General features: G+C 38.6%; 1 protein-coding gene across 1 annotated transcript in view; it reads left to right on the top strand.

The window, feature by feature from the left end:
• Positions 1 to 26,164, top strand: part of TMC1 (transmembrane channel like 1) — a 233,944-nt gene that overhangs the window by 187,985 nt on the left and 19,795 nt on the right. The window contains exons 10-16 of the mRNA XM_070431495.1: positions 6,361 to 6,503; positions 11,528 to 11,672; positions 12,469 to 12,663; positions 15,212 to 15,391; positions 15,510 to 15,671; positions 16,521 to 16,649; positions 24,861 to 24,928. Coding sequence (XP_070287596.1) covers positions 6,361 to 6,503; positions 11,528 to 11,672; positions 12,469 to 12,663; positions 15,212 to 15,391; positions 15,510 to 15,671; positions 16,521 to 16,649; positions 24,861 to 24,928 — 1,022 coding nt within the window. The remainder of the gene's footprint in view (positions 1 to 6,360; positions 6,504 to 11,527; positions 11,673 to 12,468; positions 12,664 to 15,211; positions 15,392 to 15,509; positions 15,672 to 16,520; positions 16,650 to 24,860; positions 24,929 to 26,164) is intronic.

Genomic DNA, 26,164 nt, shown 5'->3' with positions numbered 1-26,164 from the left:
TGTCTATAATGTGATGGGAGAGATCGCTGGGTCTTATTTTAGCTTTCTTGGTTTCCTTCTGGTTTCTTAAACTTGAAGAACAAATTCCTTGGGGTCTGTAGTCAGGGGCAAATGGCAGTGGAGAGACAGAAGGTTATAAAACCATGTGAGGCTGTCTACAATCTAGGCCATGATAATTTTTTTCCTTCGAGCAATTAAAAATAATTTAAGTGGGTGGTGGATGGATAGTGGCATTATCAGACTTGAATTTTGAAAAACTCAACAGATTGGATGAAGAAAAAATGAATGTGAGACCAAAGGACAATCTATCATTATGATCAAGTGAGGAACTAAGATTGTTTGGAAGAGCTCAATTTACCTGGTAGGAATTGCTGACATCTAAATACTGGCTGTCCACCTAATAGATTAAACGCTGAGCCATTGAGTTAGATTAGAACCTTGTAAACTATTAAATTATATCGCATAGTGCAAATAACACCGAAATCATGAGTCAAGTACATCTACTGTAACAAATATTTAAATTTATAAACATTTGAAAGCAATTCAGTAAAATCTTTATCCTAAGTTCTAGCATCATATATCTCTAATAGACATTATAAACTGTACTTGAAATTAATTATGTTTGCTAATCTTAAATATTTGAAATAAAATGTGGGCTACTAATATGGGATTGAAAATTTCTGAATTCATTCATTTTTTTTTCTAAGTAGTCTCAATATTTTCTCTACTTCTAAAAATATTTTTATTTTTTCAAAAAACTCATCCTTAAATAGATAATACTAAGGTAATTCCCAGTATGGGCTATGTCCCAGTGACCACATCTATTGCTTTTCATATATGAATTCACAATGCTTCATTTTGCATGACTTCAAAGAACTAATGGGTAGATTTACAAGTCCAGAAATCAAAGAACAACAAACACCCATAATATAATGCTTTTAATGTCTACCTTGTGAAATAAAAGAAGACCGGTTTTCCTACGTGGGAAGAAATCATACATAGCAGCTCATTTTATAGCACTTGAGATGTCTCATTTTGTAAGAGTTTTAGGCAATTAGACAGTAGAAAAAATTACAGCACTTTGCCAGCTTTAGTGTCTCTCAGACATTTTTTTGGTGTTTTGATTTATTATATTCTAACATGAGATTGTTATTCTCAGTCATGCTGCTGTCTTGAATGATTTACTCTATTTTATTAAAATGGGTAGTAGAGAGCAGAAAATGAGAAAAGAGTGGTTTAGATGAAAATTTAAAGGAACTTAATCTAACTGAGGATTGCTAATGACCACCAGAAGCAATTTCTTTTTTTCATTCAGTCATTCCGCAAGCATAAGTTGAATGTCAGATGCTGGGAATAAAAAGATAACTAACATATAATCCCTGCCCACAGGGGCCTTATGATCTAATTGGATGTGCCATCCAATGTGACAGTCCCAAACTAACAGATATGTATCAAAGTACATGGAGGCACATGGAGGAAGGATTCAGTGTTGAAGTTTAGTGGAGTCCTGAGAGGATCCAGTAAATTAACTCTATTTCCCATGCAAAAAAGGTTTATATGCGGAGAGGCAGGAAGAGGGAGCCCTGGTTGTGAGAGCAAGGCGTCCACAAGCCAGCAGGGGGAAGGTGTCAGCAGCAGTGCCACCTGCCTGGGAGGGAGGAAGAGGTTTGAGGGCATCAACACATATACCCTCGCGAAGAGCCACATGGCATTCGTTTCATAACTCTGGATCTGGGTTGTGGCAAAAGGAAAGTAAGCTCAGAGGTGAGCAGAGCATTAGGTGGAAGCTTGCTGAGTCTGATTGGAGAGAAGGAGGGTGGCCCTGGGCTAGATATCAGCATGTAGCCCCTAAGTGCTAGGCTGGCTGCTGTTCTTGTGAAGTTAGTTAACCTTGGTTTGGGGTGTTGTTAGCCTTTCATGTCTTGCTTCTCTCCTGTGTCCCACTCTATCAGATATTGTGACATCACCTCTGTTTCATCCATGCTTGAAACTTTTAACACTAAGGTATAAATCGACTGTTAACAACTCAGAGAAATAGAACTGTACCCCAACTTGTGCGGTACTCTCTCATGTCTTGGCACACATGGAAGTTACATCTTCCTTTCTTATCAGTTTTGACTTCATGATTTTTTTTTCTTCTTCAAAATAATGGTCTGATAATAGCTAAAACTTAAACAGAATTGCTAAGGATATTGAAACTCATTTACCATCCTGGGGATAGAATGTTTCTTTCATTCTATTTGTAGTCATGAGAAACACCACAGGGGTGGAGTTCTAATATAATTTCAGGTGATAAGTACTTATGAAGAAAATATTTTGTAGGCAGAACTCTCTTGAGGGCCTCTATAATCCAGTCTCTACTTCACCTATGTATAGTGTTTGGCAAATAAAAGTTACTTAGATAAATAATTACATGGGTTGTTTCCTAGCAACTACATCATCAAAGCATTCTCTTTCTTATCAAAGGGTGTCAGCGGCTATAGACTAGACCAGCTGCAGCATTGAAACAGAAATTAGAGTCTTAATAGACGATGCAGATGCATGGAGCCCAGAGTTGGACAGGACTTCTCTGTGCTCATTTGAAACTTGGCTCATACTGTGGTTTCTCTGTCACAGATTTTGGGGTGGGAGAGAGCTCCCACACAGAAAGCCATGCATGCTGACATGGAAACCGAGTCAAACCTTGGCTGGGCTAGGAGTCACTGCTATTTTAGTCACTTCCAGATGTCTGCTGTTGGAGTTTTAAGGAGAGGAGAAAAATGTGAGGAGTGTGGTGGGCCGGCTGGGTGGAAGGGGAGGGTGTTCCTCTCGTAAGCTTTTCGACTCCTGTTTAAAGCCACCCCTCAAGATGGATTGGATAAAGCTTTTAAAAATTATGCTCATCAATATTGCCTCTTTCATTTATACTTGACTGCATATGAAGTAACAGGCAAACTGAAGAAGCCTTTGTCAAATTATCAGGATTCCAAAAAACGCAGGGCCCTTGCAACTTTGGATGTGATCTAACATTTATGAAGTGCCAGGCACTGAACATATGTTGATGGTGCATACACCAGATGAGCCAGCTGCCCCAGTGGCTATTGTGCTGACCTAACAAGCTCACCAGCTGCTTGCTGGATAGCTCCTTTCTCCTTTCATGTTATTTTGGAGGCATCATTATGAATTAGAAAAAGATGTAATGTTTATGAACAGAGAGATGAGGTCCTCTGAAATCTTTTCAAAAGGAGCACTGGGGTCTTTTCCAAGAGATCCTGGCACCTCCAGAGACCAATCCTGGGATATAGGTTAAAAGTTCCTGCTGAGTTGGTAGGATTTCCTTGTATTTTTGTTTAACTGGGAATGTATGGCACTGGCATGATACAAGGCCTGGTAGGCAAAGAAAGCACAGGAGAAGGAGTATAGCACAGTGGTTAAGTATATAGGATTTGTATTGGACAGACCCAGTTCAAGTTCACACTCTGTCACTTACTAGCTAGGGGAACTTGGACAAGTTACTGAGATGGGCAGGGAGGTGTGTGTGTGTGTGTGTGTGTGTGTGTTGTTATAAATAACATTCCTCCCTATCCAACCAGGTTGTGTGCTAACCACAGATAAGCTAAAGGTAGAGGTCAACATGCCGCTTTTATTCTTGTTAAAGCAGATATTAAAGAACGTGGTATCTTTTTATGGGCAAGTTGGCGTCCCAGTCTAGGCCAGGCCAGGCCTCCCCCTACAGGGACAGAGCACAGCCTGTGCTCTCGCAGGAGGAGGAGGAGCAGTGGCCCACATCATGCCCATTTGCTCCTGCATGCCCTTCTCTCAGATGGTTTCTCCTCCCTGGGGCTAGCATGAGGCAATGGAGAGAGGCTGGGAGCATTACATTTCTGGGTTTCTGCACATGGAAGAACTCATCAAGAGTTGAGGGAAACTATTTCCCCTGACAGTAGTGACTTCCTTGGGTTCTTGTGAGGATTCTGTGAGATGAAGTCAGGGTTTAAGCACATGCAAAGTGCTCAACAAAATGTATTGATTGATGTTATTACTGCAACCATTATCACCGTTGTCAGGACTGTAGCATGGAAATGAGGTAAGAGTCAGTTGCAGGAAATAATTATAAAATGAATGCCTTATAGTTATGGAAAAAATGAAACAGTTCAGGATATCTTTAAACTATACAAGGGGCCAAGTGCCAGTACTTACCAGGGTCTGTTATTCCCTGGGGACAAGAGGGCCAGTTTGAAGGTTCTGGACAGGGCATTGGATTTAAAATAGCTGAGAGGAAGCAGAGACCTTACCTAGATGAATGTGAAAGAAGATGTCATGGCCCAGTCGGTGTGGCTCATTGGTTGACGTCGGCTCATCAAACAGGAGGTCATGGTTCGATTCCCGGTCAGGGCACATGCCCAGGTTGTAGGCTTGATCCCCAGTGGGGGAGAGGGGGCAGGAGGCAGCTAATTAATGATTCTTTCTCATTATTGATGTTTCTATCTCTTTCTCCCTCTCCCTTTCTTTCTCTGAAATCAATAAAAACATATATATGGCATGGAACCAAATGCAGGGAACTCTTCCCGATGATTATTCTCCTGAAATTTCTGGGTCTTGGGCAGTTGGCCAGTTCAGGTCTATTTGGTATCCTTTCCTATCTTAGACATGAGATTAGCTCACTTGCTTTCTCTATTTGGGGTTTCTACTAGTTGCTTAGCCTCACATTTTCTCTGGGGTTTGGAGTTATCTTTTCTTGAGCTGAAAAATGCAGATACAGGCAGATATGGTGCAGGGAACCACTTTGGTTTTGAGCTATACCCCTCCCGTCCCATCCTGATCCTACTTAAGTCCAGGAGCTCTTCTGAGATTTTTCTGGAATTTTTCCCCCCTTCTAATTCTCACAGAGTATTAAAAAATAAATTTACTGCAGATTTTGGGAGCAATAGTTTTTTGTTTTTCTTTTTCAGATTTCAGGTGGCTTCTGATTTGAACTAGGCATAATCTTTTTTTTAAGGCAATTTTCTAAATTACTTCTCTTAATTCTTCCCTTGGAAATTAGCATCTAGGACATTTCCTCTTCTTCCTCCTTCTCTTCCCCCTTCCCCTCCATTTCCTCTCCTCCTTTCTTCAACAGTGGGCTTCAAAGTGCCTGGCTTGGTATAAATGATGTTAAAGCCAGCCAATTTAATTTTTTCAGATTCAAGGGTGACTCACTTGACCTCAAGAGGAAGCCCCACATTGGCAAGTTACTGTCCCCTCACTTTATATAGCACAGTCATTTTAAGTTATTGCCTGAGAGATAAACTCAGGCAGAAGCTCAGGAAGTGGATATATAGTAACACAGAAGCAATGCTTCCATGCAGAGAGTGAGAAAGCACAGTGAGTAAGAGGAGGAGAGAAAGATGGAAGGACTATAAAGGAAGCAGCCTCAGAATATGCCCATGTTCTGTGTATGTCCCCCTCAGGTGACTTGGGGAAATGGTGATTCTAACCCCACTGGGTAATTTTTGGAAGAGATAAACATGCTGGTTATGGGAGGTTATGGGATGTAATAGTCTTGATGAATAGAAGGTTGTGCAGCTCACTTCACCTGTTCCTCACGCAAGCTAAGACACAGCTCTGGGGGGTAGGAGAACCAGTCTAACTGTGGCTCAGGAGACTGGAAGTGGAACCTGCCATCACAATTGGAGGAAGCATGTTTCACACCCTCCCCCAAATATCAAGCAAGTTCTTAAAATTATAAATCTGATGACACCATAAACTTTTTATTGAATTTATTGGGGTGATGTTGGTTAATAAACTTATATAGGTTTCAGGTGTATGCTTCTATAATGCATCATGTGTATAGTATATTGTGTGCTCACCGCCCCAAGTCAAGTCTCTTTCCATCACCATTTATCCCCCCTTTACCATCTTCTACCTCCCCCCATCCCCTTCCCTCTGGTAATCAGCATGCTGTTGTCTGTCTCCATGAGGTTTTTTTGTTTTGTGTTGTTGTTGCTTAAATCTCTTCATCTTTATCACCCATCCCTGCAATGCCCCTCCCTTCTGACAGCTGTCAATCTGTTATCTATCTGTGAGTGTCTTTCCTTTTGTTTTGATGTTCTAATCAATGGGCATTTCATGGTAATGGCTCCACAGCTGAGCAAACCTGTACTTGATTAAACATTGGGTCTATTTAGAAGTCCCTGAATTTCAAGTAAACCGAGTAACTGCCAATCAATGTGGCAGCTGAAACATTCACTCTCTGAAGCACAACAATGGGGCTCATGTCAGAGACATCTCCCAAGTTTGAAAATTAATGTCATTTTGTCATTCCTTTTAAAAATCCATCTTTCTTTTCCTTTGAGTTTCTCTTCATGGCATCTGCTAAGTGGCTTTGTTGTTGGATTTTAGGGCCTGGCGCAGTATTCCGTGCTCTTTTATGGCTATTACGACAATCAGCGAACAATTGGATGGATGAATTTCAGGATGCCGCTCTCCTATTTCCTGGTGGGGATCAGCTGCATTGGATACAGCTTTGTGGTTGTCCTTAAAGCGTAAGTTTCATTGGGCTCTTGGGAAGCAGGCAATGATTTCTGGAATTAAACTGGAGAATGGATGTAATTTTTTTTCTATTTTACATTTGCAGTGGTTCTCAACCTTCCTAATGCCGTGACCCTTTAATACAGTTCCTCATATTGTGGTGACCCCCAACCATAAAATTATTTTCGTTGCTACTACATAAATGTAATTTTGCTACTGTTATGAATCGGAATGTAAATATCTGATATGCAGGTTGTATTTTCATTGTTCGCGACCCACAGGTTGAGAACCACTGAAGAGGATGCAGTCTATGAGATAAAATGTCGTTCTAGTACCGATGCTTAGACTATTATATCCTCCAAACAAAAGGATTGAACATGGCTGCGGCCTTTAGGTCATCTCACTGCATACCCGTCCTGTGTTTAAGCATATTTTTAAAATGTGCCTTTTTGTACTTTGACGTGTGAATCAATGTTGCAAACAAGACAGGGAAACAGCTGCTGACCCCTCGTTTTGTGTAGAGAGGTTTGTGACTTGCAGAACCAGTTCAATAGGCAGAAACGGTTGTTCTCTGTTCTTTTTTTAAAGCCAGTATAATCACTCATCCAAAAAATTTCAGCTGCATAACGCGGCAAAAACAAATGGCCCCCACGAGACCATCATGATCAACAGTATCATCATGGTTTGTCTTAGAAAAGGATTTATTAGAGCAAGAGGAAGAATTTTATAGGGAACTGATGAAACAACAATTTTTTCCTCTGCCTGAAATGCATAGGGTGGGGGTAAAGTAGGTTTACAGTTGTATGTATGGAAAATAATGCAATGATAAATAAATAATAATACAAGGATAAACATGGTGTGTCATGTACTCACAACTGTGAACCTACTCCCCCCCCGTATTTGTAACACTCTGCGGAAACCTAGCACAGTTGTTTGGGGCTATGAGCAACCTGCCCTTCAGCCAGTTCTCTGCTCTAGCTTAGGAGAAAAAGAGAGACACCTCAATTAATGTCCCAACCCTTTTATTTTTTTTTATTTTTATTTTTAAAATATATTTTATTGATTTTTTACAGAGAGGAAGGGAGAGAGATAGAGAGTCAGAAACATCGATGAGAGAGAAACATCGATCAGCTGCCTCCTGCACACCTCCTACTGGGGATGTGCCCGCAACCCAGGTACATGCCCTTGACTGGAATCGAACCCAGGACCTTTCAGTCTGCAGGCCGACGCTCTATCCACTGAGCCAAACCCGTTTCAGCCCAACCCTTTTAGTTGACTCTGCACAGGGAGAACTGACCCTTTGCTTCACTTCAGGGAAGGGCCTTGTCTGAGGGTCCAAGTCTGTGACACACTTTGGGTCTTGTCCCTGTCACAGTGACTGTTCCACCAAAGAACACTGTCATACTTAGTTTTTAAGCCTCTTCATGACATGATGAAAGCCTTCGTGGAGACCCCACATCCAAAATATTTATCTACTGCCCAAGTGTAACCAGAGATCTTAAATACCTAGTATTAGTTATCTATCTACCTAATACAGTATTATTACATTCCAAAAATCTAAGATATTTCTAATCTTTACCATATTTTTTTTAACTTTAATATATATATTGACTTCAGAGAGGAAGGGAGAGGGAAAGAGAGATAGAAACATCAATGATGAGAGAGAATCACTGATCGGCTGCCTCCCGCACACCCCCCCCATTTTGATTTGGCAAGACTAAAGTCAGGGTGCCAGTCACATTAGAGAGACCTCATGCGGATCATTTATGAGTTGGTCCTTCAATGTCCTTAGTCACTGGGCAAGGAAGTTTGTGTATGTCCAGTTACGCAGCTCTTTTCAGTGATTCTGCAGCGGCTGTGTATCCCCAGCTGGTCTGCATGGATGCAAATCCCAGCTCTACCATGGACTAAAAGACCTTTGACAACTTACACAAATGTTCTGTTCTCTAGTTTCCTTCTTAATAGAGTTGTAATAACACCTTGGTCTTAGGACGGCCATGAGGACTAAATGAGTTAATACATGAAATGAGTTAATACTGAGAACATGTCTGGCTGGTGGCAAATAATTAATAACTGTCGATAATTTTGTTAGGATTATAACCCATTGGATTATTGAAGAATCAAATGTAACCCCAATGACAGAGCAGTCACATAGGTTTATGCGGTTGCACATTAATGGATTTGTGTATTCATTACAATAATTTTCTAGTTGGTGAATTTTAAGATTATAGAACAGCATTGTGCAAAGAAATACAAGATGAACCACACATCTCACTTAAAATTTTCTAGGAGCCGTATTAATTTACACAGGTAAATTAATTTAATTTAGAAATACTTTTATTGATTTTTTTGAGAGAGAGGAGGGAAGAGAAACATTGAATTAATTTTAATAATATATTTTATTCAATATAGCAAATGCATTAACATATAATTAAAATAATATTATTATTGAAGATTTTTTTGGTACTGACTTTGAAGTCTTGTGTGTATTTTATATTATCACATTTCAAGCATTCAGTGACCACATGTTGCTGGTGGTGACCATATTGGATAATGCCAGCCTAGAGGAAATGGCAGTTTTTCCTAACTAGCTTAAAGATGCCATTTAGCATAGTTGCAGGGCACAAAATCCACATTTTCTCTCTTAAAGTCATTCATATTATGCTGATGAAACCAGCCTGGTTTTGGTCCCTCCCTCTAGCATGGACCTTTGGTTGTTTGTTACCTGATTGGCCAGTGGTTTAAACTCGTTATTATGTATTGCAAAACAGTTACAAAGCAATTCATACCTCCCACCCACTCCTAGCTTTGGGAACAAGGCTTGGTAGAAAGAGAATTAATGAGATATAAGTGATTGTACAAAATCATTTATCATTGCCTCCCCTCATCCCCACCCCAATAGAATATATTATTGGAATAAACATCGGTGGCTTTATGAGTTACATTATTCAAATCAAATAGAAGGAATCTAGGTTTTGAAATCAATTAGTCTATGGATGGACTTCAACATCTTGCCCATACTGTTTGTCTAGGCATCCTCATCTATAAAATGGTGGCCAATATCTAATTTTAATTATTTAATAGGGAAATTGGAAGATAATATGACATGGAAATCCAAGAAAATTCTTTGAGGTTTTAAGACAGGGTGACTAACTTTATTGGCTCAAGACTCTCCCTCTTTTAGCACTGACGTCCTGTGCCCTGGAAACCCATTTAGTCCCTGGCAAACCAAGATGGTTGATCACTATAGTCTTAGTTCCTTCCTTCCTTCCTTCCTTCCTTCCTTCCTTCCTTCCTTCCTTCCTTTCTTATTTCCTTTATTCCTTCCTTCTTTCCTTCCTTCCTTCCTTCTGAGGCAGTGTACATTACTAACCACTTACTAAGCTTAGAAATATTCATAGTCAAAAGTTACATATGTATTAAAAGCAAATTAATACAGCATAATGTAAAGTTGCATAACATGGAGGCCATTAGCCCCTTCATATGTTGTCCTCATCTCTTTGAAGTTTTGTATCACAAAGTAAAGGTGCTATAATTTCAATATCTAATTGTTCCTATTAAAAACAGTTCTTTGAGCTAAAGATTTTGGCATATCCAGAGCAGCAAACTACTGGAAATAACTGAGTCATTCAGGGCAGGCATGCCTTACTGAGATGGCTCTTGCTGTCTGTTTTATCCCAACAGGAGTTCCCAAGACTTTCACCTGTTGTAGGGTTCATTGAGATTAGATATACCTCTTTTTCTGTTTATGAGACTGGCCATAATAGACAAAGCTAACAAGCAGAGCATTGAATACCTAAATAATGTGCACATACAAGCCTCAAATAGTGTTAAAAATTTTGTCCACATAGACTATCCTCTATATATTAAAAACCTATTTATACCATAAACCAGCTTTAATACATGCATATAAATATTTTTAAATTAGGAAAAGAGAGAATATATTTATCTATTAATCCTTAAACATTACAAAGTAGGTAGTAGTTTAATTATTTTACAGATGATAAAATAATATTAGACATACCCAGTGACCTACCTACAGCCATTTGACTGTAAGATCTATTTGAACCAAATTATATTTGGTTATTTTTTCATAACACATTAGCCCATTTAAAATAGATAAACTTTCATAAGGGGTGGGGACATTGGGGGAATTTAGATGACCTTAGAGATGCCTATCAACCTATGATGTCACATTTATATCATATTGCTTCTTTCTTTTTGGGTTCCATAATCACTGTCATATTTTAAAAACCAAAGCCTTATAGGACCATTTTATAATATGTATCATATGAAATTTCAGTTTTGCTATTTTTAGTGATTAGGGGGAAAAGGAAGTGGAATATGTATAACACAGTTCTCTAACTACTGAAATAAATGTGCAAGTAAGTGCATTTAAACTTTCCAAGCCAAAAAAATATTTTTTAAATCACTGAGTAGAATATGTGCAACTACTATCTTGATTTTTAATCAAGAGTTGCAGAGTAATGGAGAAATGTCATGCATTTGGTGCAATCACTTTTTTGGAGGACATTCTAGGGAGAATTGAAATGTATGCAGTGATTTCCTGACCTGACCTGGCTTCGTCCATCTCGAGGCTTCAGGGGGTCTGGGAACCATTGAAGTTGTGTAGAACAGTGTCAGAGCTACCCATATTTTCTTTTCCTGGGAGGGACCTGATGGTTTCCTTCAGATTTCTAAAGAGAGCCTTATCCCACAAAAGGTTAAGAGCCTAGTATATGAGCTAAGAAAACAGTTTAGGAAAACAAATAAAAATATGTATTTTTATATAACCTGTTTAATTTTTAAAATCATCAAGTCTTTTAATCTTGAAAGCCTGACAAATGCACAGTGTAAAAACTTAAAACAAAATTTAAAAATAAACTTCTATTTTCTGGTTATTTAAAAAAAGTGTTTGAAAATATGTCTTTTAGCTATTGCTTCTCTAATTAACCTGTACTTATGATGTTTTAACATTCCCTTTATTCTCCCCCCTTTTTGTATTCTGGTTGCTGGATTAAACTTCCTGTTTTTATAGAATGACCCAAAATATTGGTGACGATGGGGGTGGTGATGACAACACCTTCAACTTCAGCTGGAAGGTGTTCTGCAGCTGGGACTACCTGATCGGCAATCCGGAAACAGCAGATAACAAATTCAATTCTATCACAATGAACTTTAAGGTAAAGATGGCCACCTTCCAGAGTCTTTTCTTTGTATTTCTAATATATGTATTTTTTATTGATTTCAGAGAGGGAGAGAGAGGGAGAGAGAGATAGAAACATCAATGATGAGAGAAACTCATTGATTGGCTGTTTCCTGCATGCCCACTACTGGGACCAAGTCTGCAACCCAGGCATATGCCCTTGACCGGAATAGAACCTGGGACTCTTCAGTCTGCCGGCCGACGCTCTATCCACTGAGCCAAACCGCCTAGGGCTTTTCTTTATATTTGTCAGAGTAAAATGGGAGCAATTCCATATGTTCCAGCTAACAAAGTATCTTGACAATTAAAAGAAAGATTAACTCATCATTTCTGCCTACTGGGACTTGGGCAGAGTTCTGATTATGACTGGAAAATATCTGATGACCCACAACAGCACTATCTCTTCTCTACGTTTGGTATTAAAATAATGCCATTGGCTTAAAATAGAGGACCATTAGTAATCAGAATCAGATATTTTATATAACAGAACAATGCTCAATATTTAAGATGACTTTGAAGTATTATTTTGTAGCTTTTAGAAAACTGTACTGGAAGAGAATTTAGAATGAAGACTATCCTATTAGAGTGGCTAGAGATGGTTTGTAAGAATTCCTCCTTTCTCTCACTTGTTCTCACTTACTGGCAATATTCACTGGTTTGTGAAATCCCAGATTTAGTTTGTTTTCACATTTTACATTCTGATGTTAGAAAAATTAATTCCTGAGTTCATGATACTTGTGTAGCTCCGATATTTCTCTTTTTCCTGGTTTCAGGAAGCTATAATCGAAGAGAGAGCGGCCCAAGTAGAAGAAAACGTCCATTTGATCAGATTCCTGAGGTTTCTCGCTAACTTCTTCGTGTTTCTAACACTTGCCGGGAGTGGATACCTCATCTTTTGGGCTGTGAAGAGATCCCAGGAATTTGCGCAGCAAGATCCTGACACCCTTGGGTGGTGGGAAAAAAATGAAGTTCGTCTCTGCATGCTTTTTATGTGCTTAGAACCTGACATTTGAGATCTTGTGGGTTATGCTTCTATGGCAGAACATTAAATAAGGCCACTCTCTACCTCTTTCCTCCATCTGCCCTGTGAGTTAGCCAACCCTGTCCCACATTTTCCACGCTATCCCAGCCTTATTTGCAAAGCTGTCTACTGGCTGTCCTTCATTTTGGGACATTCTGGAACATTACAGTTGGGAGAGATGTTAGCACACATGTATTCCAACCAGTATAGTTTACAAGAGGATGAGGACTCTCGGGAGATTAGGTGATGTGTTCATGGTCACAGAACTATGGAGAAAAGTGAGTTAAAACCTAGGATTCTTGGTTTCAAGCCCCACACTCTTTTCATGAACTTACGCTGATTTCTCTGTAGATCCTGCATCTGTAACTGAAAGATCCATTTGTTGCCAGAATTCTCTGAAGCAGCGATGATAGAGCCTTGGTTCCTGTGTTTATCTCGTGGACACATTCAGATTGCCTCCCCCACTTTGGGCAAGTCTGGGCTTCTCTCTCTTTTTCACTAGCAGCCTAACTCCCTATCTCCCTTTTCTCCTCCTAGCCTTCTTTCCTCCCCCTCTGAATGCTATTCAAATTAGGAAGGTTAACTCTTTGCCAGGCATTAAATAAGATTGTCATTTCCCCCCCAGCATATCTGCCCATTCAGCAGGTCAGAGAAGGGAGGTCAGAGGTTGATATTTAAAATTAGGAAATCATTGATCATATATTGTTGCTAAGGCCTATTCTCTTTAATAAAATGTTCCAGCATGCAATGTGGCACCATTTAGAACTTAGGCATTTTCAAAGTTTGGGTAGATTTAGTATAGACTTCCCACACTGAAATTTCTGCAGAGCCTCATAGACCAAAAAGGTTAAGTCTTCACAGTAGAGAATCTCCTTAAACATGTTGAGACAGAAAATGGTATTAGTTACAACAAAAACTAACAAACAAAAGCATTCTATATTTAGCAATGGTAACATTGGAGATGGAAGGCCATTCATTTAAGAGACTATAAAAACACAGACATTTCATGGAAACCTGTGAAACAGTCATTTGGTGGAGATATTTCATTTACTTAAAACAAATGAACTTCAAAGCCTTTACTAAATTTGCTGTCAACATTCTTTCTTATAGTTGTGATAATATTTATAGGCACAGTTATGCCACTTTAGTCTATGGTTCATATTGACTATATTTTTGTATAAATGAACCACAGTAAAGGATGGGTAGTTGCTTGTCAATCATGAAAAGGGTCACTCTTTGTAAGAACCAGTTTAATACCCATTTTAGGAGATCCCTGAGTCCTAGGAGCCAACAAAGGTAATAATGGGGAGTTATGCATAACTATAAATTTGATAAACCAGAATTAAATTTATCTTATATAAGATTGTATAAGATCTGCCAAGTTTTTACTTTAGGCTGAAATGATATCATGCTGATTTTATGTTATGCTGATTTTTAGCTCCTGTTGGTCATGCATATATAATGTTCTTAATAAAAATGGAAAAAGCGTATTGACAATTATTTTCTAAATATAGACTAGTACTTCTAATCAAAATATGGAATCCACAAGGGGAAATAGGAAATGTTTAATGGTGGCAGTTTGAGCCAGGTATTTAGGAAGGACAGTTGCTAATGTCATCTGAAACGTTACCAGAAATCCTTTTTTTAAATTTTTTTTTTTTTTTTTTTAGTTTAAGGAAGGCTTTTTCTCCACCATAAAAGTAATACCTGCTCTGGATTTTTTTCCTTTGACTTAATTTAGCCAAATAATATAATCGTAAGGATGCCAGTCAGTCAGGAGAGAAGGACCACACATTTCCTACTTGCCCCGACCCCCAACCCCTCTCTCTCTCATCATTCTCTTGCTTTTGGCATCATGAACCAGTCATCCTTTTGAAACTGTCTTGCCTTGGCTTCAGTGGCTTCAATAACATCATACTATATGTTCTTCTTTTGTTTCCCTGATTGTCCTCTGTTGTTTTTTTTTTGATAAAGCACTTCTTCTTTTGCTCCTAACAGTTTGCCTGTCCCAGAATTCAATGTTTAGTCCTGAGCCCATCTCAAGGAAGTCATTCATTCTAATTAAACCAACTCATATGCTGATGATTGTCAAGTTATTATTTCTAATTTGGATCTCATTCTCAAGCAGATCATTTTCCATTGCCTTTGGAAATATGTTGTGTAGTGTGTATCATCATATCAGAATCAGTTACCATACAGAACAATACGGGTTCTTTGGGTAGTGAGTGATGTAAATTGCATCCCTCATTATACCAGGAAACACTGTCATTACTGGCACATATACAAGCTCATATACATCCAAATCTTGAGACTGTAAGTTGATATTGACTTTGATGTTTTTTATTAAGATTAAATTTTAAAACTGCACGAGATAATCTTCTTCAGTCTAATAAAAGATCAAAGGTATCTAGCTGGAACTTTGCAAAAGTCTGGAGGAAAGCAATAATAATTTCTAAATACTATTAACCCAATTTATCCCTTGTGTCTCCTTGTAGATGAACATGGTCATGTCCCTCCTGGGGATGTTCTGTCCAACATTGTTTGACTTGTTTGCTGAATTGGAAGACTACCATCCCCTCATTGCTCTAAAATGGCTACTGATACGCATTTTTGCTCTTCTTTTGGGCAACTTGTATGTATTTATTCTTGCCTTGTTGGATGAGATCAACAACAAGGTAAATCGTGTGTCTGGATTGCCATCAGCGTGTTGTTACATTCCCAGTCTCAAGACTGCTAGACATGCATTTGATATCTGTGTTATGTTCACTTTTGTTGCTGTTGCTTGCTTTCTAGATTGAAGAGGAAAAGCTAGTAAGGGTCAATATTACCTTGTGGGAAGCCAACATGATCAAGGCCTACAATGCAACACTCACTGGAAATAGCACCGGGGCACCCTTTTACGTGCACCCTGCAGATGTACCTCGAGGACCCTGCTGGGAAACAATGGTGGGGCAGGTAATATCACAAACAGAAGTGCATGACAATTAATGGATTAAAAAAGAGCAGAGTCAATAGTTCTTCCATAAGTGTGGCCCAATTTTTTATTGCTTAAACTAATAAAATACAGCTAAGATTTATTGAATGCTTACCATGTGCTGGCTGTGAATTTCATATACATTATCTCATGCATGCCTCACATCCATTCACTGAGGGAAGTTCTCCTTTTATACCCCTTTTACAGTTGCACGTAACAGAAGGATTGTTTTCAAACAAAGTGAGTTGTTTACTACCTATTGGTGTTCTAATAAAGCAGATTGTTGTTTTAATTTATAATACTGTGGGGCTTAAGTATTTTCCAATGTTTTAATTGACAGTGTATTTTCTCCTGAGGATTTCTTGTTCGCAACATTTGCCAATTCTTTTCCTAATTGGATCACCCATCTATTGTCATACTGATTTGAAAAAGTTTTCATGTGTTAGAAAAATGAATCTTCTATCATCTATGCTGCAGGTGCTTTTTCCAAGTTTGTCTTTAAAATTTATAAATATTGCTGTTTGCCAGATTAAATTTTATACTTCCACATGGCCACTATTTTCCTATTTTGGGATATTGTGTGATGCTTATAAAAGTTTCTCAGTAATAAGACTTTTAATACAGTGATTTTGGAACAGAAAATAATTATTTTTAGACAAATAAAATAAGAGTGAAACATTCTTCATTTGCTAGACATGCCTAACTAGTTTCTTTACCATTAATTGCAGTTTTCATGCTCATACTGTTTAGAAACATGACAAATTCGCTGTCAACACTAGGACCATTTAAAGACAAAAATGCAAATTGTAATGCAGATAATATCTCCACAGGAATTTGTGCGGCTGACTGTTTCTGATGTTTTGACCACTTATGTCACAATCCTTATTGGGGACTTTCTCCGGGCATGTTTTGTAAGATTTTGCAATTACTGCTGGTGCTGGGATTTAGAATATGGATATGTAAGTATGATACTCATGTTCTCTTATCAGATTATTCTTTTGTGGCTCATGGTTTACACACACTATGCAAGAAGAAGATATCTCAGGATTTAGAGGGTGGGATCTACTTTTTATTATTTATTTTATTTTTTAAATATATTTTTATTGATTTCAGAGAGGAAGGGAAAGGGAGAGAGAAATAGAAATATCAATGATGAGAGAGAATTATTGATCAGCTGCCTCCTACACGATCCCTACTGGGGATTAAGCCAGTAACCCCGGGCATGTGCCCTTCACTGGAATTGAACCTGGGATCCTTCAGTCCGCAGGTCGATGCTCTATCCACTGAGCCAAACCAGTCAGGGGGGATCTACTTTTTAGATGTCAATACAGTAGTTCCCCTTTATCTGCAGAGAATACATTCCAAGACCTCCAGTAGATGCCTGAAACCACAGATAGTACCGAACCTATATATACTATTTTTCCCTACATAGACATGCCTTTTTACTTAAAGGAAGCACTTTATGGCTTCCTTTTGGCATATCTTACTTGCCAGCATCACTACTCTTGTGTTTTGGAGCCATTATTAAGTAAAAATGTTACTTAAACACAAGCACTGCAATACCAGGACAATTGATGTGATGACTGAGATGGCTACTAAGTGACTAACAGGCAGGGGGCATCTGCATATGGATGCACTGGACAAAGTGATGACTCACATCCCAAGCAGGCTGGAGCAGGGGGTTGCAAGGTTTCATCACACCATTTAGAATAGCGGGCGACTTAAAACATACAAATTGTTCATTTCTGGAATTTTCCATTTAGTATTTTTGAACAGCAGTTGACCATGAATATCTGAAACTGTGGGAAGCAAAACTGTGGATAAGGAGGGAACTACTATAAATGAAGTCCAATGAGTATGGTTTTAATTCAGAGTAGGGGTCAGACTTGAATATCATGGCTCACAATATTCTCATCAATTCGCACAGGATGACTGAAGCAATGGATGGTGACCTCAGTAAGTTTTGGACCCAGAGTTAGCTCCCTCCCCACGAAGCTTGCTGGCATTTCCAGAAACAGGGCAGGATGGGTAGTGTCAACCTCTTATTCTATTAATGCCTCGGAATGCTACTAAATAAACTCCTAGACACGGATCCTGGCTAGTCCCTGTGCAGTACATTGGGAAATAGAAGGATTTATTGACTATCGTGCTTACTTCATAAAGCTCACAATCTAACAAGAGCTCAGCAGAGACAAGCAGGGGGCTTTTGAGGAGATTTCGAGGAAGGCCCAGGGTGCTGACAGGGCTCTGGCAAGTGGTGGAGCTGAATTCCAGCAAGCTGACTTTCTTTCCCATGACAACAGCATGGAAGTCAGGTTTCTTTGACTTCATCGCCAGCTCACTGTCTACGCTCAACCCCGGATCACCACACAAAGTTTGAAGGCAGCAGCAAGCACATATCACTACTCTGTGGTCTAAGACACTCCAGTGGCCCACCGTCCCTCTTTTGCAAATGAAACAGTCATCTTGGGAAATATGACCTGGGGGTTGGTTGTACTCATTTGCTTAAAATCCTCCAGTAGCTTAGTTAGAAGGAATTCCAAATCCCTGTCTAGGCCCTTTAATTCCTTATATGATCTGTTTCTTTTCTTTTTCTCTGAGCTCACCTCTTACTACTTTTGCTCTTTCATTGTAAAGTCCACAAACGTTGGGATTCTTTCTTATGCTCCAATATAAGATGGTCCTTTCATTGCCACTAGCTGTTCCTCCCTCCAGAGGTGCACATTCCCAGAATTTGGCATGGCTCATTCTTTTTTGTCATTAACGACTCAGATTATGTCACCTCTTTAGAGCTCTTCTCTGGCCGCCCATTCTAATGTAGCCTACCGGACACTCTGAACACACTGTTTTATTTTCTTCATGTGACGTATAACTACGTGACATTTCCCTTTTTAAAAGTGCTTATTATGTGTCTCCCTCTGTTAGAATGAAAGCTCTATGACACAGAGGCCTTGACCTCTGTCCTTAGAACTACTAGTATGCCTTTCACATGGCAAGCATTAGGTGTTGACTGGCTGGTTCAGTGTTGAACCTCCTCATTCTAGCATCATCAAGGCAACACCATGCATCTACTGACAGATTTCTGTTTGCTTCCAGGCATGGAGTCAGCTCTGGCTTAATGTTTTTGAGCCCATGATGTTTCTCTTCTCACTAGTGAAGTGATATCCTTTACTGCGAATCTCCCTCCTGTCTCATGCTCCGAGTCTCAGGACAAGTCCTACATTCAGAACTGTCTTTAAAACTCCGGGCTAGCTTCTCTGCCTGGCTATCTGACTTTGAAATCATGACCTTCTCTTAGGTCATCTCTATCACTCTCACTGAAAGTGGCTCTCAGACGAGCCAAAAGCAGTTAGGTAATGCTCTTTGGTGAACGATAGTGAGGTAATGCTATAGATCCAGGATGCTGTTGCATTGCTTTCCCGTTCCCTGCTATGAGGTATTCAGCTGGCTTGGTTTCATTTCTGTTTTCCTTGCCTGATTCAGCTCTTCTGATGCAGACATAAAAATTGCCTTTTTTTTGTTAGACTATTGCTTAGCTTATGCGTGCTTTTTAGCACTTTCTTCTTAAGTGCTAGAAAATTTTGCTTTAAATATGAAGTCAATGCAACATGACCTGGATGCATAAACGCTGTAATTAAATGATTGATTTATTATCCATTGAGTGCTGACAGTGCTCTTGAATTAGTACGAAGTACAGAAAAAAACAAGTTTCTGTCTTAGGTCATAGAGAAAGAATTTTCTTCCATGTTACCTTTGGGAAGTGCTTCAGAGAGAAGCTCAGCATTAAAACAATTTTTAAAGCATTGAAGTTGGATGACGGATCTCTGATATGGATTTGATTATCATTGATCCACCAAGTGAACAACTTATACAAATTGAATGCCTACTAGGTGCGAAACATTATGGGCAAACTCTGGTGCTGGGTGATAAAGGGATACAGAGATAGAAAAGATGTAAGTCTTAGGAGAGGTTGCACACTTGGGTTTGCAAGCTAGATTCAACTTACAGATGGTTTTTTCCTTTGGTCCACAGAGTGATTTGTTTGTTTTTAATGAGCTAACATGTTAGAACTGGAAGATTTACATTTCAAAAATATGAATTTATTGCTTTGCTAATGTAGTGGAAGGACTGGAAACTTTAGACTCATATTCCCACTCCAGGGAAATTGGCTGGAGCTGAAAAACCACTGCCCTCTTCAGTTTTATTCATTCACCAGTTTCTTACATTCTTTACTGCTCTTTAATCTTGCAAGCTTCCATGGTCAGTACCTAGCAGAAAATGCAAATGCCATGGGAGAAATCTACTGTGATTGGACTTCCAGAGGGGGAGGGGAGAGGTCAATAGAAATGCAGACATGACAGAGGAGGAGGCATTTGAGCCACGTCTTAAAGGATGATCAGAATTTCAAAGGCTTGAGATGGAAGGAAGCATTCTCAGTGAGGGACATTATACCTTGTCCAGCAGCTGGAAAACATGGGCAGTGCAGGCAGAGAACAGAAAATCCGTAAAATCCACTGTGAGTTAAATATGAAAATAAAAATCACAGGTAATCTCACCACTATGGCATTGCTTATTTGGATTATTTGAATCACATAGTATTAACATTTATTTTTATGTAAATAAACGAATACTGTAGATTCATTATAGATTTTTATAAATATTTAAAATGTATATATATATTATTCAAATGTATAAAATACATTTTTATTAAAACATATATTTAATGACTAGTTGCCTGCTTTTTTCACCTAACAGTGACCATTTTCCTATGCTGTTAACTCTTCTTTTATGACATAGTTTTTAAATGGTTGTGTGATATTCTGTATATGAATATACCTTCATTATACATTAAGCTGATCAGGGGTGGAACTAAGTCTAGAACCATGTCTGATCGACTTCAAAGCCATCAACTAGATTTCCATCATGTTGGTTTTCACTGTAATTCATAACCTTAGACACTTAAGGGAATCTGCCACATGATGACTAATTCATGAGCCAATCTATGGCATTTGCAATTTAAGGTACTCCCAGGCTTAGACAGGTCACTTGCAGTAGAATAAAGCTAGCAGAAGAGGTTTGGATATAGAATTAGATGATAAACTGATGTTCTCTAGGTGATAAGAAGATATTATTTAGCCATCCAGGAAGATGGCATGAAAAGAATCAGTAAGAAGTCATGAGTATCCCATGAAGGGATGAGAACATTGGAAAAGGGACAGCACAGGCTAGATTTGAAGTTCCACTTGAATATTGGACAGTATCTGTCTACAGGCAACTAGGATTGAAGTGCAAACCTCAAGGCATTGAGTTGTCCTAGTAGATGAGGCTAGGATTTGTCCTCATCAGTGGTTCTCACCTATGAGGGTACATTAGAATCCCCTAAAGGCAGGATAGGATTTCTGATTCAGGAGATCTGGGTTGGGCCTGAGAATTTACTCTCAAGTTCCCAGGTAAAGCTGCTTGCTGGTCTGGGGACCACACTTGAGAAGCATTGCCTTAGAGACACAGGCAGGCCAGCCTGCAGTTCTAAAAGGAGTGGTTCCAACCATGGGAAATGAGATTTGAGTGAAGAAAGTCAGGCAGGTCATAGCAATAACAGAATTCTATCTGAGATCCTGAATGGCACTTCACAATATTCGGAGGTAGATGATCTGCCCCAAGTAGCTAAACTTGCAGAGAGAGTGGGTTTTCCCAGGTTCTTTAGTCCAATGAGCACCATATGTCTTCCCTCTGTGTAGATGACTGACTAGCCCATCACAAACAAAGATCCCAATATAAAACAAGGTAATTGTTAATCCCTTGACTATTATGGACCTTAGCCCAAAACCAAATGGGCTCCTTGGTTGCTGACCCTTAAAAATCTTATTAGTGAGTTTATTGTACGTATCCCATTTGAAACATTCATTAACTCAGATATCAAGAAAACCTTTTTATTTCTCAAGCTTCATTTACCTTTAAGCTTTTTAGATTTTAGAGGCAATTAAACACATTGCAAATTGATTTACACTGATGTTATTAAAATATTGATTTAAAATTTAAACTATGATATAATCTTATATGTTTAAAAAATCCACCTGTAAAAGAATGAGCGTTGAATTTTATGTTTGTGTGTGTGTGTGTGTGTGTGTGTGTACGTGTGGGGGTGCCTTCTCGCATTTGTTTTATCTTTAGAGTGGAAATTTCTGAGCTTAATGTCTACAGAATGAAATTCTAAGGTATTTACAGAAAAGCAATTCTTTAATAATTGGGTCTAATGTTCAACCGATTACATATTTTAAATTAGAAAGGGATTTTAGAAATTATGTAGTTTAGAAGTTAGCAAACTTTCTCTATAAATGGCTGGATAGCGTTTTTGCTTCTGCAGGTGTGATATAATGAGAAATGTTTATTTTGGTCTTCATTCCAAGCTCCTGGCACATAACTCCTAATATATTTGTAATTTCATAAACAATAAAAGTGCTAGGAATAGCTTTGACCCCGGTCCCTGACACAGAGCTCCTCAATTCCTTGGAATTTCTTGGGTGATAGGAACATTTTTTGTTCTCATGAAGTAAGTCTTGGTGGGCTTGGAAAGCTTCAGGATGTGGTCTGGTCATCGGAAAGTCCAAGCCATGATTAGGAGCTTCAAATTTTAAGCCTCTTCCCCCATCCTCCAGATATAGCCCATGGACCATAGTGTGCCAACCCCTAATCTAATTTGTTTCATAAATTTATCTTTGAGGAAACCGAAGCCAGGAGAGGTTAGTGACCAGCTCAGTTCACCCAGCTAGGAAATGGTTGGGCAGAGTCGTACTCTCAGGTCTCCATGCCTGTCAAGTATCTGTATCACCAAGCCACCTGGGTTGGTAGGACTGCTCTATACCCTTTGTCAATTTATGCATCAAAGCTTCCATTCCTCCAGCTGTCCTTGCTGCATACAGGTACTCTGTGTGTCCTTTGAGTTTTTCTAGTCACCTGGTAACAAAAATATCTTATCTCAAATGACCTTTAAGAGGTTTGAGTGCTTGTGAGAATAAAGGGAATGCAGTTCTGAAAGATTATGCATTTTTCACTGTCTGTGGTTTATTGGGCTAAATCATGACACTATTCTAAGAGGCCAACATTGAAGGTTTGATTTTGGAACTGACACAGAACAGAGCTGCACTAAGTTCACAGAGGTCACAGGCCACCCAGCTGAGCGTTTGTCAAATGTGTTATGTGATCTCTCACGGCTCCAGAAGAGGAGAATATATGATCCAGAGCAAAGTTCTCCTAATGAAGGAGAAATACTCAGAATTGATGTTTCTCATGATTGGAAGCATTTTTTTTTCTCCATGAAGGCCACGTTTTTTTTTCATTGTTGATTTTATACCAAAGACTGTCAACAAAGTCTCTTTTGTAGCACCTTATAAATGTTATAGATCTAGATAATTAACAAATACTCTGTATATAATTTTGCAATATCTTGAGTGAATTTGTGCTGAAATCATCCAGGTCTTCTTTGTTCTGCCTAGTATAATAGGGCTATCTATTGTTTCATTCTGTATCATTTTACCTTGTTATTTAATCATTCTTATTATGCCATTTGCTGTTTATCCCCTGAATCTATTAACAAGGCACATTGCTTGTATCTTTCAGTTGACTAGGAGAGTACCACTGTCTTTGGGAATGTGATGAAGTTGACCTAGATTCAAGAAGTCTTTAGCAAATCTACCTTCTTACAAATATATGTTTGAGTTCTTGGGTTTGGGAATAACAGACACACTTTCAGGTCATGTGTGTATGTTTGTGTGTGTGTACTGGGGAGGGAGTTATTATAAGGATATATATGGCCTGAAGTTACATGTGCAGATGTCAACATCTGGGGCAGTGATAGGACCTACCACACTCATGGTCTCTTGGTCCTTTCACTTCCTTTCTTTTTGCTGTTCTCTTTTGCTCTTGTTACCCATTCCTCAGTCTCCCTCCTGACTATTCTCTATTTTAAATTAAATAGAAGCAGTCCTGCTGTCGTGGCTCAGTGGTTGAGCATCAATCTATGAATCAGGAGGTCACAGTTAGGGCACATGCCTGGGTTGTGGGCTTGATACCCAATGTGGGGGCATATAGGAGGTAGCTGATCAATAATTTTTCTCATCATTGATATTTCTATCTCTCTCTCCCTTACTTTCTGAAATCAATAAATATGTATTTTTTAAAATTAAATAGAAGCAAACTTTATTACCTTTGCTAATTAGCACTAATCCCATTGGTAGAAGCTTTCCTTATAGAATGCCTAATATGTCACCAGGAAGCCTTTGGATGGGCCACCCTAGGAAGATACCTACCTCAGTTCCTATCAGTGGCACCTCTGCACAAAGCACTGCGTGGTCCTGCCGCCCTATGCAGGATGATATCATCCCAGAGACAAATACTGGACATCCAGTTCAATAACTTCTTTAACTTTTGTTGTGTTTCTTTATAATTATTTTATTGTAAAAGAAATTTTTATTGAAAAATATTTTACAAGATAAAAAACTTGAAGAAAATAAAAGCTATAACCCATCCCCACATGAAATAACTATTAATTTTGTTGAATACTTCCAAGTCTTTTCTTTATACATAGTTTCATAAAGAGTTCATAAAATAATGAATGTATAATTTTGTATATTTTTCATTTAATGTTAAAATATAGTTTTCTCTTGTGTATGCAAATACTCTTCCAACATGATGTAATTAGCTGTGATATATGTCATCTTATAGATAAACTTTAGTTACTGAACCAATATCAGACATTTCGATGGCTTCATCTCTGCTTGTTTACATTTTTCAACACTTAAGATAGCTTCAAGACAAATTCCGAGAAGTAGACTTAACGAGAGTGAGGTGTTTAAAGCTTTAAATATGTATCCTCAAATTGTTTTTCTAAAAGGCTGCTCCAATATTTACTCTCCCCAACAGTGTATGAAAGCCTATCTCACCATGCTTTCACAGCACTGAATGACAACATTTTAAAATGAGTTTTACAATGTTAAAAGAGTGCTTTATTACTTAACTTATTGCTAATTATTTGTCATATTGATCATTCCGCTATTGTTGCTGTAAGAAAATAGTTGAGAGCTTAGCCATACCTATGTAGAAGCATAAACCACTTGCCTTTCAATATTCACCCCATGAGATACTAATCCAATGAATGTCTGTGTCTCTTCTAGCCTTCATATACTGAATTTGACATCAGTGGCAACGTCCTCGCTCTGATCTTCAACCAAGGCATGATCTGGTAGGCCAGCTGTTGGGTAATCTACCACTTTTTGAAAAGCCTCCAAGATCAATATTGCATAAAACACTGTGGCCCGGTGTCAAAGGAGATCACAATCTGTATCTAAGTCAACATCTGCGTTTGTAGAATGGATGGCTGTGAATAGTTTACTTTTTTCTTCTTCAAATCTTCAGTTTTGGTCTTCAAATGCATCTACCTGTTTTGTTTTGCCCGGCACTCTTTCATCAAGTAATGAGCACCTGTGTTCTAGTTGGTAGATTATTGGAAAGCGTTTTATATTTTCTGTCCTGTGACACTAGGATCTAACAATGAAACATTAATGATCACATTACTACATGTTAAGAATGGGATAAATTGTGAGATCTTTCTGAGAAACTGATTTTATCTTGTCATCACTATTGGATACATTTAAAATACAACTTATAGCTACTGTTAACAATAGTATCTTACAAAAAAAATAGTATCTTACCAAATCCAATAATGTATAGAGATAAAACACATGTTTTAGGAAGGTCAAGTTAAAAATATGATCATTATTTTGGAACTTGTTTCACAGGGCCATTTGCACATCAGAATTATTCCTTTTGATGTACAAAGGATTGTCATATCTTTTATCAAATGAAAGCATTCTCTCAGAAAACCTTGACAGGTTAAGATGAATTGATATAGTCAAAGCCATTTTTTAGTTTAAAAATTGAATCACAGCATGCAATTCATCTGGGGACCATGTGTCTTGTAAATCTGTCACTCAACTAAGAGCACGCCAACCCACAAGCAGTTACAATTGAGCTTCTTTATCCCGTTGATACGTGTCTACTATAATATTGTGCCACTGATCACACCATTGTCCTACGTACAACTACTAATGACTAGTTCAGTTTTTGCACAAGCATCTTATGTTACTCAAATCTTTCAACCATGGCTGGCCTGAATTATTAAACCTTTGTGAGACTGGACCTCCTGCAAATGTTAAAATTGTTTTACTTTAGTTATATAAAGACCATAGCCAAAGACCCATTCGTGCTGCCATGGGGCCTGTCAAATTCCTGGGCCTCATTAGATCAATCACTGCAAAGAAAAGATTATGTTCTCTATTGTCAGGTGTATTTTAAATGTACTTTTTGGTTAAATTCGCAAGTTATGGCTTATGTGTCCAAGGAGTGAAATGCATCCTTATTCTCCACACAGAGGAAAGTCAAGGTGGTCCAACGTATGACTAACAGAGAGTCAAGGTAA

The sequence above is a fragment of the Myotis yumanensis genome, unplaced genomic scaffold, assembly GCF_028538775.1.
Source record: "Myotis yumanensis isolate MYYU_CA2020_CCGP unplaced genomic scaffold, mMyoYum1.0.hap1 SCAF_12, whole genome shotgun sequence".
Taxonomy (NCBI): domain Eukaryota; kingdom Metazoa; phylum Chordata; class Mammalia; order Chiroptera; family Vespertilionidae; genus Myotis; species Myotis yumanensis.
Note: the sequence above shows the minus strand (reverse complement) of the source record. Positions and strands in the feature narration are given on the sequence as shown.